Here is a 16,390-nt window from a genome sequence, read left to right on the forward strand (position 1 = left end):
CATGCAATGATATAAGTTTAGATCTGATTACATACTGATGTGTAGAAAATACAAGGGAAAAAAATCCATTCATGAATAGTAATAATATTTCTAATAAAGTGGTGTCGGTAGATCTTTCTTATATACATGTACTGTACAATCATATTGGATATAATTGAATATTCTTGCTCTAAGAAAGCATAAAATTGGCGATAGTAATAAATCCATTTCTTGCAGAGGTGTTAAATTTTTTTGTGTGGGCTACCATTTTCTGGGAAAAAATATACAGGTAAGCAAAGAGATATTTATGTGGGTGTTTTATGAATCATATTACAGTTTAATTAAAATATAAAAATATATAATCTTACAAGCACATAAACCTGTCAGCTTATTTTCATGTGATATAATATGTGTTGGAGGTGGCACTTAATGCTTCAAATAATACAAGTACATACATAATGTTACTACAAATGGAAGGGCTAATTATTACTTCGACATGGAAACCACGCACGCTAAAAATATCGGTTATAAAGGATAACGGTGCAAGATATCCCCTCCCCCTAAGAATGGACGATTAGAATACATTATATAATGATTTCATTAAAGTGTATCTGCATCAGTTAATAATGTTGTATATAGCAAATGTCAACAAGTGCATACTTTACATAATACTTGCATGTTCTTGTTGGCACACTGTAAAACATTACATTTACCGGTATATTCTTTTTAGCGCTTTTGGCGAGTGCATCACAAAATGTCTATTGTTATGGGTTAACTAATGTATAGTTCCAAAAACATTAATTGAAGTCCAAGCTAAGCAAAACGTAATTTCCTTAAAATATTGAACACGTCAAAATTTAATTTGGGGCCTAATATACGATGTAACCTGTTTTTGGTCAGTTTACGCTTTATGAACCGCGATGTTGGTTGTCAGGGTGTGTGTCCCCACACCAAACTATATCATACAAAAATAAATTGCATAGTCTAGTTTGTATTTGACCAATCAGAGACGAGAATACAATAAGAATTGAATTATAGTGTGCAGTGTGTCCGGCGTGGTTATGTTTAATGTTAATTTCTATATATAGTATTTCCACTAAATACAAGTACATTGAAATTCAAAGATTGGGCGAAAACTAGCATGTCAAGATATATATATATATATATATAAAGATAAGCATTTAATATCCAGATACTACTTACATATGATTTATCATAAAAAAGTAAGTACATATACTGATGATACAGGTGATGTCGTAATCCGCACACTGATACTGAGATCTTGTCAATAGGTGATGACGTAATCCGCACGCTGATACTGAGATCTTGTCAATAGGTGATGACGTAATCCGCACGCTGATACTGAGATCTTGTCAATAGGTGATGACGTAATCCGCACGCTGATACTGAGATCTTGTCAATAGGTGATGACGTAATCCGCACGCTGATACTGAGATCTTGTCAATAGGTGATGACGTAATCCGCACACTGATACTGAGATCTTGTCAATAGGTGATGACGTAATCCGCACGCTGATACTGAGATCTTGTCAATAGGTGATGACGTAATCCGCACGCTGATACTGAGATCTTGTCAATAGGTGATGACGTAATCCGCACGCTGATACTGAGATCTTGTCAATAGGTGATGACGTAATCCGCACGCTGATACTGAGATCTTGTCAATAGGTGATGACGTAATCCGCACGCTGATACTGAGATCTTGTCAATAGGTGATGACGTAATCCGCACGCTGATACTGAGATCTTGTCAATAGGTGATGACGTAATCCGCACGCTGATACTGAGATCTTGTCAATAGGTGATGACGTAATCCGCACGCTGATACTGAGATCTTGTCAATAGGTGATGACGTAATCCGCACGCTGATACTGAGATCTTGTCAATAGGTGATGACGTAATCCGCACGCTGATACTGAGATCTTGTCAATAGGTGATGACGTAATCCGCACGCTGATACTGAGATCTTGTCAATAGGTGATGACGTAATCCGCACGCTGATACCGAGATCTTGTCAATAGGTGATGACGTAATCCGCACGCTGATACTGAGATCTTGTCAATAGGTGATGACGTAATCCGCACGCTGATACTGAGATCTTGTCAATAGGTGATGACGTAATCCGCACACTGATACTGAGATCTTGTCAATAGGTGATGACGTAATCCGCACGCTGATACTGAGATCTTGTCAATAGGTGATGACGTAATCCGCACGCTGATACTGAGATCTTGTCAATAGGTGATGACGTAATCCGCACGCTGATACTGAGATCTTGTCAATAGGTGATGACGTAATCCGCACGCTGATACTGAGATCTTGTCAATGAGTATAATTTAGTAGTGTGACGGTGCATCGAAATTGCACGCATGTATATGGTAACAATGGAGCGCAGAATGCGCAGAATTGATTCTGAAACTAAGAATCTATACAATACACATGGAATATACATAATATACACGTGCATGTGTATGACGGACAATTGAGAAAATTTGAAAATACATGTGCAACAGCCAATTCAAGTGTACGAACTGAAACAAACAACAGTACAATGCCTGAATATATGTAACTGTAGAAAAGAAGACGTCATGTTACAATTGACCATGAATTCATTTTCAAACAGCAGAAAGAAAACATTAGATTTAAAAGAAAAAGACCCCGAGGAAGAATGTTTTATCTGCATGACTGTTGCATCGCCACCAGCTAAGGAAAGTTTTATTTGACTATTCTATGGATATGGGGATCTAGTTTACCCATGTCACCCAATCTCCTATTTCTTTGTTTCGGGGCTTCATTTTCATGAAAGTATCCCGTCCAATCACTCATAAGCGAGGAAAATCAAAGTATCCCAAGGATGATGAAACAGAGTAGATTCGCCTTGTCTGCTAGAAGAAGCATATTCAAAACGCTCTGCCGACCCAGATCAGTAGACAATGACAGGGGTGAGGAAACTCACAGCACCAGACGTCTTTAAAGCAGTTTGTCTCGGGGTAAGTGGGGGTCATTCAGTAAGGACAAAGCATTACACTGGATACGTTTTTCCGGAGGATTTTTGTTTGCAAAAAACACTTTTTGAATGTTTCATTATCATGGCAAAGGGCACCCGTAAAGCTGATTTATTGCTATAATGCGTGGATATAATTGATACCGGTAGAGATTAAATACTGCGGAACTTGATTGCATGTATCTAAACATTTTCCTCTCACGCTAAGAACCAACTCTCCAATGTCAAAGACGATGAGAGAAATTAATAAAAGCTGTAGAACTAGTGTGTTAATCGTTGTAAAGTAAAGGTGTAAAGGTGTAAACACTGAAAGGATGGGAAGCCATCAAAAGGTATTGAGAGCTAACGTCATATTCAATGCTTTGGACGTAGATTGAAATGCTATTACAATTTATGAAACCGAAATAATCGAATATTGTAAGTGATAAATACTTGTAGCGTCTAAGGTATTGTAAAACGTTTCCAGAGCGTGTTGTGAAGTAAAAATTGAAGATAACGAACAGTGATCAATATCAGAAACCCTATAAAGAATACAAAATTGAGATTAGGACAAACACGGACCACAGGGCACACCAGAGGTGAGATCAAGTGTCTAGGAGGAGTAAGCATCCCCTGTCTACCCGCCGTGAAAGGATCTTGATCATGAGAATTTACAATTTTGAAACTATCTTATAAAACTTCTTTTCCTGAGACTTGCATTTACTAATAACGAAACACACGCCGTCAACAGAAGCAATATTCAACACCAACAGGGTTTGGATGTGGATTTATACCCCATGTCAATCTTATATGCAAGATAAATAAGATTTATGGTATACCAATTTCTTTTATATGCATAGTAAGATTTATATACAGTTTTTCTTATATGCATAGTAAGATTTATGTATTCCAATTTTTTAAAATGTGAAAAAGAGATTTATATATTCCAATTTTTGTCGTTTCCTATACCCAACATGACATAAGAGCAAATACTAAATCGTGATTTAACTATCTTATTGAAGATTTCATATATCTTACATGCCTTCGACGAACGATATCTGTATGAACTATGTATTAAAAATGTCAGTCGCCCCGCTCTGTGATACAATACATGTATTTTTGTCACAATTCGCATTCTTTTCTACAATAATCAAATCGGAGAAAAATAAATTTAAAGATGCATGGGTACACAGAGGGAAAATGTGGTTTCTTGTGTTGCGTATGAAATGGCACTATCCACGAAAACAAAATTGGTTTCTTTCGAAAATTTCATCTGAGAACGGAAGAAGTCATTTAATTGGCAGAATACAAAGTTTTCTCCGCCCTCCGTAAGGATCTGCGATTCGGTGTCATTACGGAAGTGACCTTAGATTTCAAACAGTCATGATGTATATATATAACGCGCTTATAAATATTGATTCAGTATACTCAATGTTGTATCGTTTCATGCATTAGCTTAACAATTTGAATTTAAGAAATTTAGGTCAAAATAATTTACAGGTGTGTTGTGATTTTGTTTTGCATTACACGGCGATGTTTATTGTACATAGCATTAAGAATTCACGCTGTGTTTTTATTTAAGTTTATCCAAGTTCAACATTTTTTTTAAATATTTGGATTTCAAAACAAAGACGGATTAGAGTTCACTTTAAAAGAACACTTTCACCGAGAATTATACCTCCTTATTATCAACGACCAGATCTGCCGTCTTATCTCCTGTAGACTACGTGAGATTCCGCCCACAGTCACGCACTCCGATTTCAACGTCCATCCGTTTATGCAACGGACATAGTGATACATGTAGCCCTTCTCGTCCGTCCTGCACGCGTTCCTCTTACGAATGACTAGCCTTTAAGGGAAAAAACTGAACTCTTAAAAATGGAATTGTGGTCTCATGTGTGGACATTGTGTATGCTTGGATGTGTTTCGTGTTTTCTGCAGTCAAAGAGAATTCAGTTAGCTGGGAATGGATACACCGGAGTGACAGTAGCGATATCTGATAAACTGAACCCGACAGAAATTCACATCCATAAACTAAAGGTCAGTAAACCAACAGTAGCGATATCTTTAAACTGAATCCGACAGAAATTCACATCCATAAACTAAAGGTTAATTAACCAACAATAGCGATATCTGATAAACTGAACCCGACAGAAATTCACATCCATAAACTAAAGGTCAGTAAAACAAAAATATATATAATGCATGCTCTTTAGTTGTTTTTATCATTTTGCATACTGTATAAGACTAATTAATAGAATTGTGCATTTAATTAAAATACATTTGCTTTCTAGTTGCATTTTTAATAGCTCTCCGTTTGTTATTTTAAAATGCGCACATTCAGATTGCAAATGAAAAACAAAACCATAATTAAACGTCATTAGGAGTATATACAGGGTTTGTATGAGCGTCAATGAACTCTTCATAAAGTTAGAATATTCATGAAAAACAACCCAAGACGAATAAGAATCGAGCAATTCCATCTATGTCGTGGACCAAGTTATGAATAAAAATTGCATGATTTCTACCTTTTTAAAGCCCTTATCTATTTTTGATCATTTCTTTTCCCATTCCTCCTAAAGTTTGTTATTAAGATTTTCATGTTCCGAAGAACGGGAGAAAATATGAGAAAAAGAATCTTACAGGAAAAAAAAAAAAGAATATTGTAGCAGACAATAAATTGAGTGTCCACACAATTCCCGGCAGATAGTATAAGTTTACAGAATGAAACAAACTGCAGACAGTTTGCTGATGTAATCAGAATTTTGATGGTCAGTAAATGCTTATCTAATAAAGAAAATCAAAAGTATCAAAATGCTTTTACATGATATTCCTAATCGTAAATTATCATTATATACTGATTTTAACTACGAATTGCCCTGTTTACCTGATCAAGATATCGGACTAATGGCTGATATGTCCGGTCAGCAGGGAGTGCTTACTCCTCCTAGGCACTCGTCGTGCAGACGTCCGTGTTCGCCCTACTCTCTATTTTGTATTTCTTACAGGATTTATGAGATTGATCACTGCTTATTATCCTCACGTTCTTATTACAACAATGCTATTTTGTTCGGTAAAACCATTTTCACTAATGGTACATTATTTCATTGCGCGGTTTGAATTTCATTTCAAGCTGTATTGGAATAAAACAGAACTTATGTATAATGGCAAGGGGAAATAATCTAGACTATAAGGGGCAATGATTTGTATTGTGAGGGGCGATAATCTGGCAAGTGGTTTTTGAGAAAGTTTACCGTCGGGTACATCGCTGGCGTAAGAGATTTCCGTACGATGTACAGGAATTAGGCATAACGTAATGGGACAGCTAAAAGTACAGTAGATTAATTAATAAACAAACCCAGATAAGATACATATCTTTCATCCTGGACAAATTAGATATGCAAACAAGCGTTTTTTTGGTGACATCTGAAGTTTTTGTCATCCTATTAGTAATACCCAGTTCTACGCAGATGGATCTAAATATAAAGAACAACATTATTTTACACAGAAAGAAACAGCAGTAAAGCAGATCATTCAAATGTGACGTGTTTTTGTTTTGTAAAGAGCAGTACGGACATTAATTATTCAACCCCCATATCATCCTCATTAGGAAATATGTCCATGTCTTCATTTAAGAGATTACGAATTTCCACCTACGCCGGTTTTTACTGTTGACAAAAGATTTCACACTTAAGCGGCTACTACTGTACAATTTTGTGTAAACCTGTCACGTGATATGTGGAAAAATTTAAAAAGGAAAGGGATATATTAATCTGGGTCAGTTCCTGAGGTAAAATGCAAAAAAAAAAAAAAAAAAAAAAGGAAGATAGGTATGTTTGCTTGAGTTTAAAAGTATTAGGAATTAAGTTTTGGTTTCAGTGCAAGCATGAGAGAATAACATAGGCAATATCTACCAGTGAATTAACGAAGCGATTAGCACAGAAACCATACCCACAAGTCACGAATGGTTAAACGTTATTACATGCGTATATTATTTAAAAAAAAATCCTTTTTGAAATCGACGTCAAATACACTGAATTTTGTAATATTGGTCATAATAGATAATCTTAACGTATTATGGCAGTAGGTGCAGTTAGATGTACCTATCCCCTTTTTAACGAATTTGGTAGTGTTTCTTACTAGATCAAAACCAGATTAAAGAATGTAATTCAAATTTTGACGTACGCATGTAGATGAGTTTCGCATCACTTCGGTTAGTTAACCCCACATGTTTTATGTGACCCTAGATCGCTTGCATGATACCTAAGATTATATCATCAGAAATATACTTTTCATTTCTGAACAGGAACTACTCACCACAGCTTCCGCCCAGCTGTACAGGTCTACAAAATACCACCTCTACTTTAAAGACATAACAATTGTGTTACCAAGATCATGGCCAAATAATTTTACCAAAGAATTTGTAAGCGGGCCACAACTCGATACTGCCCATATAATTGTTGAAAAGCCCAACCCACTGGTGGACAACAAGCCCTATGTGTCCGGCATGACCGGATGTGGACAGCCCGGAAGATACATACATTTAGAACCAATCACAGTACAGGTGCTTCCGGCAGAAGGACTTGCAGGTAAATATAAGTGATTCCTTTTTTCAAAGAAAACTACCAAGTACTCCAGTCTTGCTAACATTATGATTTTTACCTAAATAATTAATCGTCATATTAACTGGATATAATGGAATGTATATGAAATACGTATTGCATGTCGGAGAAATTTTCGCTACGTCATTGGTTTTGCTCAGTTACATTAAAATAGCTTCATTCTGTTTTGAATTCCACCAACACCATATACTGCAACTCACGGTCTAGATCATCCAGTTTTGAATTCGTCCTTTTCGAGTGAAGGTGAAATAGTCGAAACTAAACTGGAGGCGGACATTTATCCAGTTGCGTATTACCAGAATTCATTATGACAGCAAATTAGTGTAGTTCTGTAAAAATATTGTTTTAATGATATTTTCAACAGACAAGATACTAGTGCATCACTGGGGCCATTTCCGGTGGGGTTTGTTTGACGAACACGGCGACAAGGAGGCACCAGTTCTAACGTTAAATAGAAACCCCTGGTTTTATTCTTCCGAGGGAACATTTAAGCCTAATATGTAAGTACAAAACGTACATTGTAGGTAAGCTTTGTATTCAACGTAATATTGGATCAAAATGGAGTGTTTTAAAACAAGGTTTCAAATTGCAAAGACTTTGGAGATTTTTTATTTTATTGCAATTCATAACAAGTGTGAACGACGGTATTGTATTACGAAACACCACCAGTCACTCGTATTCTCAACAGATCTACTGTTTTGAATTATTGCATAACTATACTTATTTTACTAACAGCTTCAGTGTCATATTTTAGCTGTGCTGAAGATATCAAAGGTGCGAATTATCAGGGGTATTGTCAGAGCGCTAGACAATGTCTGTTGGACGAGAGCGGACTACCAGAAGAGGGCTGTAAATTCTGTGTGGATGAAAGGGCAAACATTGCAAAAGGATCCATCATGGGAAAACCAGAGATATCAAGTGTTAGTATATTCAAAGTGACGTCCTGTAATTCGTTCTTATCATACACCGGGATCAGCTCTGATTGGGCAGTTAATGGATTGGGCCCGTCTCAATGTTTCAGTAAAACAAGTGAATTGCTATAAAATATTAGAATTAGCGCTCGTGATTTGACGTACTTTGGCATCAGTGAATATTGCTTTTATTTGATTTGAAGGTGGTTGAATTTTGTGACGATGAGAATAGTGAAGTTCCGCACAACCAGGAGGCAAACACTCCCCATAACAGACTGTGTCGGGGGAAGAGTGCCTGGCAAATAATGAGACTTCATTCTGATTTTAAAGGTTGGTTCTGCTTTTCGTTTGTATTTTTAGATTTATCTTTCTGTAGAGTTGGGACGTAATATGTCAATTATCTATTCTTAAAATCAATGTTATCGTTTTCCAAAAATGTACGAACACAACATATCTATATATGTGTTTATATTGAATACATCGAGTTTAGAATTTTTATATTTATGAAAGGTTTAGACAGTTTTTGAAGAGCCCTTTTTAAGGTAGAACAACATTTGGGGTACATTTTTTTGATCCGGCAAGATCTGTATTACTTCCCCACCTTGTTGTCCGTTGCTGGCGAGAGGTTTTACTAAAATATATTAACGTTGCATAAATTGCCGGTGACGTTGCCGTTAATGGGAAACGTCATTGGAATCATCGAACAGTCACGTGATAATTTTCTCAAACAGACACAACACCTGGTTCCCCGACACAGAACACAGTCCCGACATTCAGAGTGGTACAGCAGCGAAAGAGCCAGAACGTCGTGTTAGTGCTGGACAAATCCGGAAGTATGAACAGTTATGATGTAAGTTTCAAAATGTATCCGCTTTATTTGGTCCACTTTGAATAATTTGTTCGGTACACTTTTTGAAACATTGAAATGGTATGAAGAAAGCATTTCATATTTCATGAAATAATCTATTGAATCTCTGATATGTATTAGTTAATTTCTCTTCGTCAAAACTTGCATTGTTGTTTGATTTAGGACAAAAACAAAGCAAATCCTCTGCGGAAGGTATACATCTACATATATATTTAATGGTATCCATAGTCTTAGATTAACAATGCACACCCCTATCACCACTTTCTCTCTGTTTACTCGTATAAATCTCTCTCTCTCTAGTCTTTTACTTTAGCGTTCAATCAATGTATTACTGTTCATTATTGATTAGAAAAGACATTTTGCAATTACATATGTAGTAGTATAATGATTAGATTTTTTCGCACAAATCATTTACCATTGAGTTTCTAATTTCCAAACTTAAAGACCATTAGTGTTACACAACTAACACCATGTCGTAAGCCTTATATAGATAGATAGATTGTATACCAATACGACTTTGATGAATAATTAGTTTTTTGATATATTGATTGTTGTCATTATTTGCTCTCTTTACCTCCACCTTCATTATTATTGTATTTGACTGATTAAACATTAATGTTATTACCGTATGAAGATTTGTATCCACATCCCCCCCTCTCTCTCTCCACATCTCTCTCTCCCCCCCCCCCTCTCTCTCTCTCTCTCTCTCTCTCTCTCTCTCTCTCTCTCTCTCTCTCTCTCTCTCTCCACATTTATCTGTATGTGTTATTGGACATCGTTATGTTTTGTTTTCTTTAGAGGAGGATAAACAAGTTGAAGGAGATATCGGCTAACTATATAAAAAACTGGTCCCCCAACGCTACGTCAATCGCAGTGGTTACATTTAATGAGACCGCCAGCGTCACGGCACCACTTACTACTGTGATATCAGAACAGGACCGACAAGGATTGGTGACTTTGATAAACGAAATCAACGCTAGCGGCGCCACGTCTATTGGCGCTGGTCTCCGGAAAGCTATAGAGGTATACCTACAGTGGATATCAATACCCCCTCTCCTATGCTATAGAATTGCATAACAAGTTGATGTTACAGGGGTTTAAACAATCTCGTTTAAAGTCAGCATTTCGGAAATTCTATGGTCGTTATAATGATTTAATTTGCCAATACAATGTATCTTTGGGTTAAATGCTATCTCACGTGTTTTATACCGATTGTTAGGCCGTTCTTTGAACACCAATTTTGACTACGGATGACTCCGTTTACCTGATAAAAATAGCTAGGGCTCGCGGCAAGTGTGACCGGTCGACAGGGGATGCTTACTCCTTCTAGGCACCTCATCCCACCTCTGGTACATCCAAGGGTCCGTGTTTGCCCAACTCTCTAATGTGTATTCATTATGAGAGTTATGCGATTGATCACTGTTCGTTATCTTCATCTTTCATGATAAAAAAGCTATATTTATTTTATGTTATACCAAATATGGATAGATGTTAAAGAAAGATGAAAAATATTAAGTTATATTACTTTAGAATTGCTCATTTTCGTGGATTTAAACTTGCCATTTTGGGATTTGAATTTGTTGTTAAATAGTTGTTATTCGTTTCGTTTTAATTTTCTCGTTGAAGGATATGAATGTCAATAGCAAGAAAACACTGAACACTTATCTCAAAGACAATATTGGTTTTTTTCAGTAAATCATATAATAACGACATTTTCTTATTTATAGCTATTAAAAGATGGTGGGGATAACATCAAGGGAAACGAAATCATATTGGTTTCTGACGGTGCCAATACAATACTCCCCGGGATAGACGATGTGAGAGAGGAAGTCCTGAGAGAAGGCGTGATCATCCAGGCGGTGGCTATAGGGAGAGAGGCTGAAGAAAGAATTGACAAATTAGCAAAAGACAGCGGGGGGTTCAATTTCTTTTACTCCGGAAATGACCAGTCTACTGCTCTCGCCGATATTTTTCTCGGAATTGCTACTTCCTCTTCCGATGAAGGAGAGAAAATGTATCAGGTGAATAGTACAGATTTTTCCCAATAACATAATTTGGAGCTTTGTAATTAATAATGCTTTCAAAATTCTATTTTCTATACATTCAAATAATTGAAATCACGAGTGTGCGATAAACACTTATACAAGACGCTTTTCTCGAATATTAAATCATATATTATTTATGACATAGATAGAGAGTAAGGCCGTGAATGTGACTAAGGGAAAGAATTACACGACAATGATAACTATTGACGAAACGGTAGGCCGGGATACGACCATTCTGCTGATGGGGTCAGGGGTTGATTTCTCCGCTGCGACTGTTTCAGGACCCGGAAACAGTTTACTTACTACCGGGCCATGTTCAGATTCATGTAGTTTGAAAATCAATGGATTAGCGGAGGTGACTAATAATCTTGTTATCTATATACTATTAATGAAAAAGAATCTACCTATCTGTGTATCTATCTATCTATATATCTATCTTTTTCTATCTATCCATCCATCTGTCTATATATAGTGTATATAATTTGTGTGTGTAATAAATCTTGCTGTATTATATCTAGTCTAAAACACTTTTTAAAGGTTGGTGAATATGTCATTGATATTTCCTCATCCCTCGACACGGAGAGCATTTTAACATTGACAGCGCACTCCTACTCACGAAATCCTTCCGAGGGAGTTTTTACTGCCTCTGCATGGACATCTTCAGACTCATTTAATTTTTCGCCATCTACCCCAATTGTTCTCTATGCATCGGTTCAAAAAGGAATATCCCCTATCCTCGATGCTGACGTCAAAATGTTCATCGAAGATTCTGAAGGTCACGTGATGACTGTAGACCTGTTTGATGATGGACTGGGTATGTAATCAGCTACTTATAATTACTATATTACATATGTACTTTTATGTCAGTTTACGATTACAAACATTTAGCAAATTTATAATTGTGTAAGAAATATCTCTCTGTTTTGCAGTGTATATAAATACGCCAATTTGTGTAATGTGTCGGCATGAGTCTAGTTAGACATATTTTGTATTTGAACGTTTGGAGGGGATGACCGTTTTGCATTTTATTCGTGTAATGTGTCTGTACGAGTCTCATTGGAATATTTTGTACTTGAAGGTTTGGATATAACTGAGGGGGATGGCCTCTACACGGGTGTGATTCTGCCTTCTCAAATAAAATCGGGCGGGAGACACAGCTTAAAACTTGTAGTTACAGGGAAAAATGGCGAGACGAAAATACTAATTCCAAAGTCGAAAAGAAAGAGACGAGAAATACAGACCAGTGATGGTACATGATTTTATCATTTCAGTTTCGAATGTTTCTTTATCAAGTCCAAAGTAATGAATTGTAATGGAAAGCATTTCTGCTCAGATTCAGCGGAGTTCAAACTATTATGTTCAATAACATGTTAAAAAACACAAGGCATGCAGTTTCATTTTAGATGTACTGTAATATATAAACAAAGGAATACGAAGTTGATCAAAATAATCCAGATGCTGATTTTCATTTCAAGCATCAGCAGATATAGAAACTGAGACAGTGAGTGCATTTAAACGAGTAGCGGCGGGAGGAGCGTTTACTATAATGAATTACAAACCAGTAACGGAAGACAGGATGCCTCCCGCGAGGATCACAACGCTGCGATTGGTTAGCTCAGAGATCAGCTCTTTTAGGATAAGCTGGGATGCTGTCGGTGATGACGTCAATGTCGGAAATGGTACGTCAAGTGTCATTTAACCGACATTTTTTTTTTTTATTAATTCAGCGCATCTGTATTCTACTGATATCGGTATATATGCCAATGCACTATGCATAGATATTTATTCTTTTGATGTCATCATGAATCACAGTACTTGAGTTTGCGTCACGAGCACAAAATGATTACTCTCTCTCTCTTTCTCTCTCTCAATATGTGCATACACATGTATAGGTGTTAGTTTGTTCTCCATATGTTTGTAGAAACTATAACCTCATAAATTTCCTCATATTATTGATTTACGTATTTTGTAGCTTCACTCTACAAGATTTTAATGTCAACAAACTACTCAACTTTACTGAACTCGCCTGAAACAGTACCACCCCTCACACAGAACATACCATTGCCCTCCAAACCCGGAAATACCGAAGTCTATTCTTTGAGCTTACCTACAGCTGGTGTAAATTATTATATAGCAGTTCATGCTGTTGACGATGCAGGGAATCAAGGAGAAGTGTCCAATATTGTATCTATGTCTGTGGTAAATGACCAGAGTTGGAAGCGAGGTGAATATAAAAGGATGACGTCATCGCAGTCGATTTCTTTACAGGGTCTCATTTTATCCGCATGCGCAGCAGCAGTATTTGTGTTCATTGTGATTTCTTGTGGATGTTATGTCTGCAGTAAAACATTTAAATCTGGAAGCAGAAAAAATGACTTCAATTACCACAGGGATGAACTTTCAAACAAAATTTTACATGGACGTGATTTCCAACGTGGATCCAAACTCAACATGTACCAATTGCCCTATTTATATTTTGTTAAGGGAAATCGTGTTCGAGACCCACGAATATATGGCTATAAAAGCGATTCATACCTGTATTACATATCATAACAAAAAGTGCACTTTCTCATCCGATTCGTCATCTTATGCATTTGGTAGTATACATTAACTCATTCCTTTCATTCAATTTCAATTTGATACATCTCTTTCAAGTGATCAATTTCAAACAATGACAAAGCTAATCGCTGTGGATTTAAAATTGATGAAAATAGCTGTCAACAAAAACATGCATTGGGGTTCTTATTTCCGGTCGCTATCAAAAGCAATAATGGAGAAGGACAAACAGAAAGGAAAGACAGAAAGTGTTCAGTCTAGAACATCCATCTCTAAAATACAAAACGTGTACAGCCAAGAACATCCATCTCTGAAAGGAAAAGTGTAAAAGCCTCTAAATTTCCGGAATCGAAGCAGGTGCAATCGGGACATTAATGCATATCGGAGTTCAAAGTGTTGTTTTACTAAGTCGATCAATGAAATCCTAAGATTTTTATTTCATTACCTAAATTGTTATTTTAATAGAGACATATTGAAATAAATATGTTCAGATATTATTTATGATTATGTTTACAGTATTTCCAATATTGATCTCTGTTACGTCACGTCACATTGTTGTCTACATATTACTTGTTGTAGAGGATTCGGTCAGTAGTGTGTATGTGAAAAATATGCTTGTAATTGAGAAAGAATATATAAATATTGTATTTAGAATTATGTATGAAAAGAATTATTTTCTAATTGCGAAAGAATATGCCGGGTATAAATGTTGTATTTAGAACTACACATGAGAAGAATGTTTTTCTAACTGATAAAGAATATATAAATATTGTATTTAGTAACCAAGTATGAAAAGAATATTTTTGTAACTGATAAAGAATGTATAAATATTGTATTTAGTAACTATGTATGAGAAGAATATTTTTCTAATTGACAAAGAATATGTAAATATTGCATTTAGTACTACATAATTATGTATGCGTGACAAAAATATCTTTCTAATTGATAAATGGTATTTAAATATTGTATTTAGAACTTAGTGGAACACTGAATTAGTATAGTAATATTGAACTGAATCTATTGTCAGGTACCAACACTCATGCTATGATGAATTCCCTTAAAGCTACCTTTGTTTAAAGGTAGATTCGATGAAACTGAACATATATTCATGTATTACAGTCTTTTTATGATATGTTTAGTTGTTTTTGAATATTGTTACGCAATTGGTGTGTATTTCAGATCAGAGCACAATGCACTTAGTCCATTTAAAAATGAAGAATACATTTTCTTGTTTTATCTCGAATTGAATTGTCTTTATTTTTACAACATGTAACACAATAAACAGAATGTCCAATTGAGGGATTGAAATCACACAACTGAACAAAATTTCAACCATCAAAATCTAACCCTAAAACAGTAAAGTGCACACCTGAAATTAAGGATTTCGATTAAATGTCATTACTTTTCTTCATTTTAATTTCCAGTCTAATAAAATCATTGGTAAAAAAAACTGTTGATAGGTTTGTTGAAATGTTATACCAATAGTGTCTTAAAATTTCAGAAATGCCATTAAATTGGTAATCTGATAAACGAATTATTGTGCTACTCTTTTATTTCTCAACAGTTAACGAAGATTCTAACATATCACAGGACTCGTACTCACTTTGTCTACCGGATAATTTGTTTAGCCAAGTTTTCTTTGAATAGTATTTTGAAATCTTGACACTTTATTTCTAGTGGGATTTCATTGAACAAATGCATGATACAGATCGATGGAAATGTTAATGATATTATGTTTGACAAGTTCCTTCATCCACCATCCCCCACCACCCCCACCACCCCAAAAAAACCACCAACATTATATGATATGTAATATGTTGTTTATATTGTTTTGAAGTAGATCCTGAAGATAAAAAATGCAAACATTCAATAAAGCATACCTCTTGTTTGCCCAACTCTCTATTTTGTATTCCTTGTAGGAATTATGAGATTTATCACTGTTCGTTATGTTCACCATTGGATGCTGTTATTAGCTTTATTACCCGACCTGTTTTATATTCTTAGGAGGCACAGTTGATCCAAAAGCTTCTACGTGAAAAGAAAACACCCCTAGCTGTGGCTTTCTAGTCGACATTTAGATATATTTCGACGTTTTTTCTATTATCAATACTCATTTTCATTCAGATGTTCAATGTATTCCTTATAGGAGTTATGAGATTGATCACAGTTCGTTATCTTCGCCTTTTATTCCCGGTGAACTCGAAATTTTTCACATCTGATTAATACTGGTATATTACCTTGAACATACCTGTTAACAGCAAACTAACAACTCAACTGTATGACGATGGTGTATACACATATGTCTATCATTTCTGCGTATGATCATTTTTATATCGAGGGAGAATATGACAAATAAGATGTTACAAGGGTTTCAACGCTTTTGTTTAAAGTCAGCATTTCGCAAATT

General features: G+C 35.7%; 1 protein-coding gene across 1 annotated transcript; it reads left to right on the forward strand.

Moving 5' to 3' along the window:
• Positions 1-4,402: 4,402 nt before the first annotated feature.
• Positions 4,403-15,756, forward strand: LOC125654088 (calcium-activated chloride channel regulator 1-like). The gene is made up of 13 exons (XM_048883857.2): positions 4,403-5,021; positions 7,288-7,570; positions 7,968-8,103; positions 8,358-8,523; positions 8,718-8,844; positions 9,246-9,364; positions 10,181-10,405; positions 11,110-11,403; positions 11,573-11,782; positions 11,965-12,241; positions 12,506-12,676; positions 12,903-13,106; positions 13,400-15,756. The coding sequence occupies exons 1-13, from the start codon at positions 4,860-4,862 to the stop codon at positions 13,978-13,980; spliced, it is 2,955 nt and encodes a 984-aa protein (XP_048739814.2). The 5' UTR covers positions 4,403-4,859; the 3' UTR covers positions 13,981-15,756.
• The last annotated feature ends 634 nt before the right edge of the window (positions 15,757-16,390 follow it).

Source organism: Ostrea edulis, chromosome 7 (genome assembly GCF_947568905.1).
Source record: "Ostrea edulis chromosome 7, xbOstEdul1.1, whole genome shotgun sequence".
NCBI classification, from domain to species: Eukaryota; Metazoa; Mollusca; class Bivalvia; order Ostreida; family Ostreidae; genus Ostrea; species Ostrea edulis.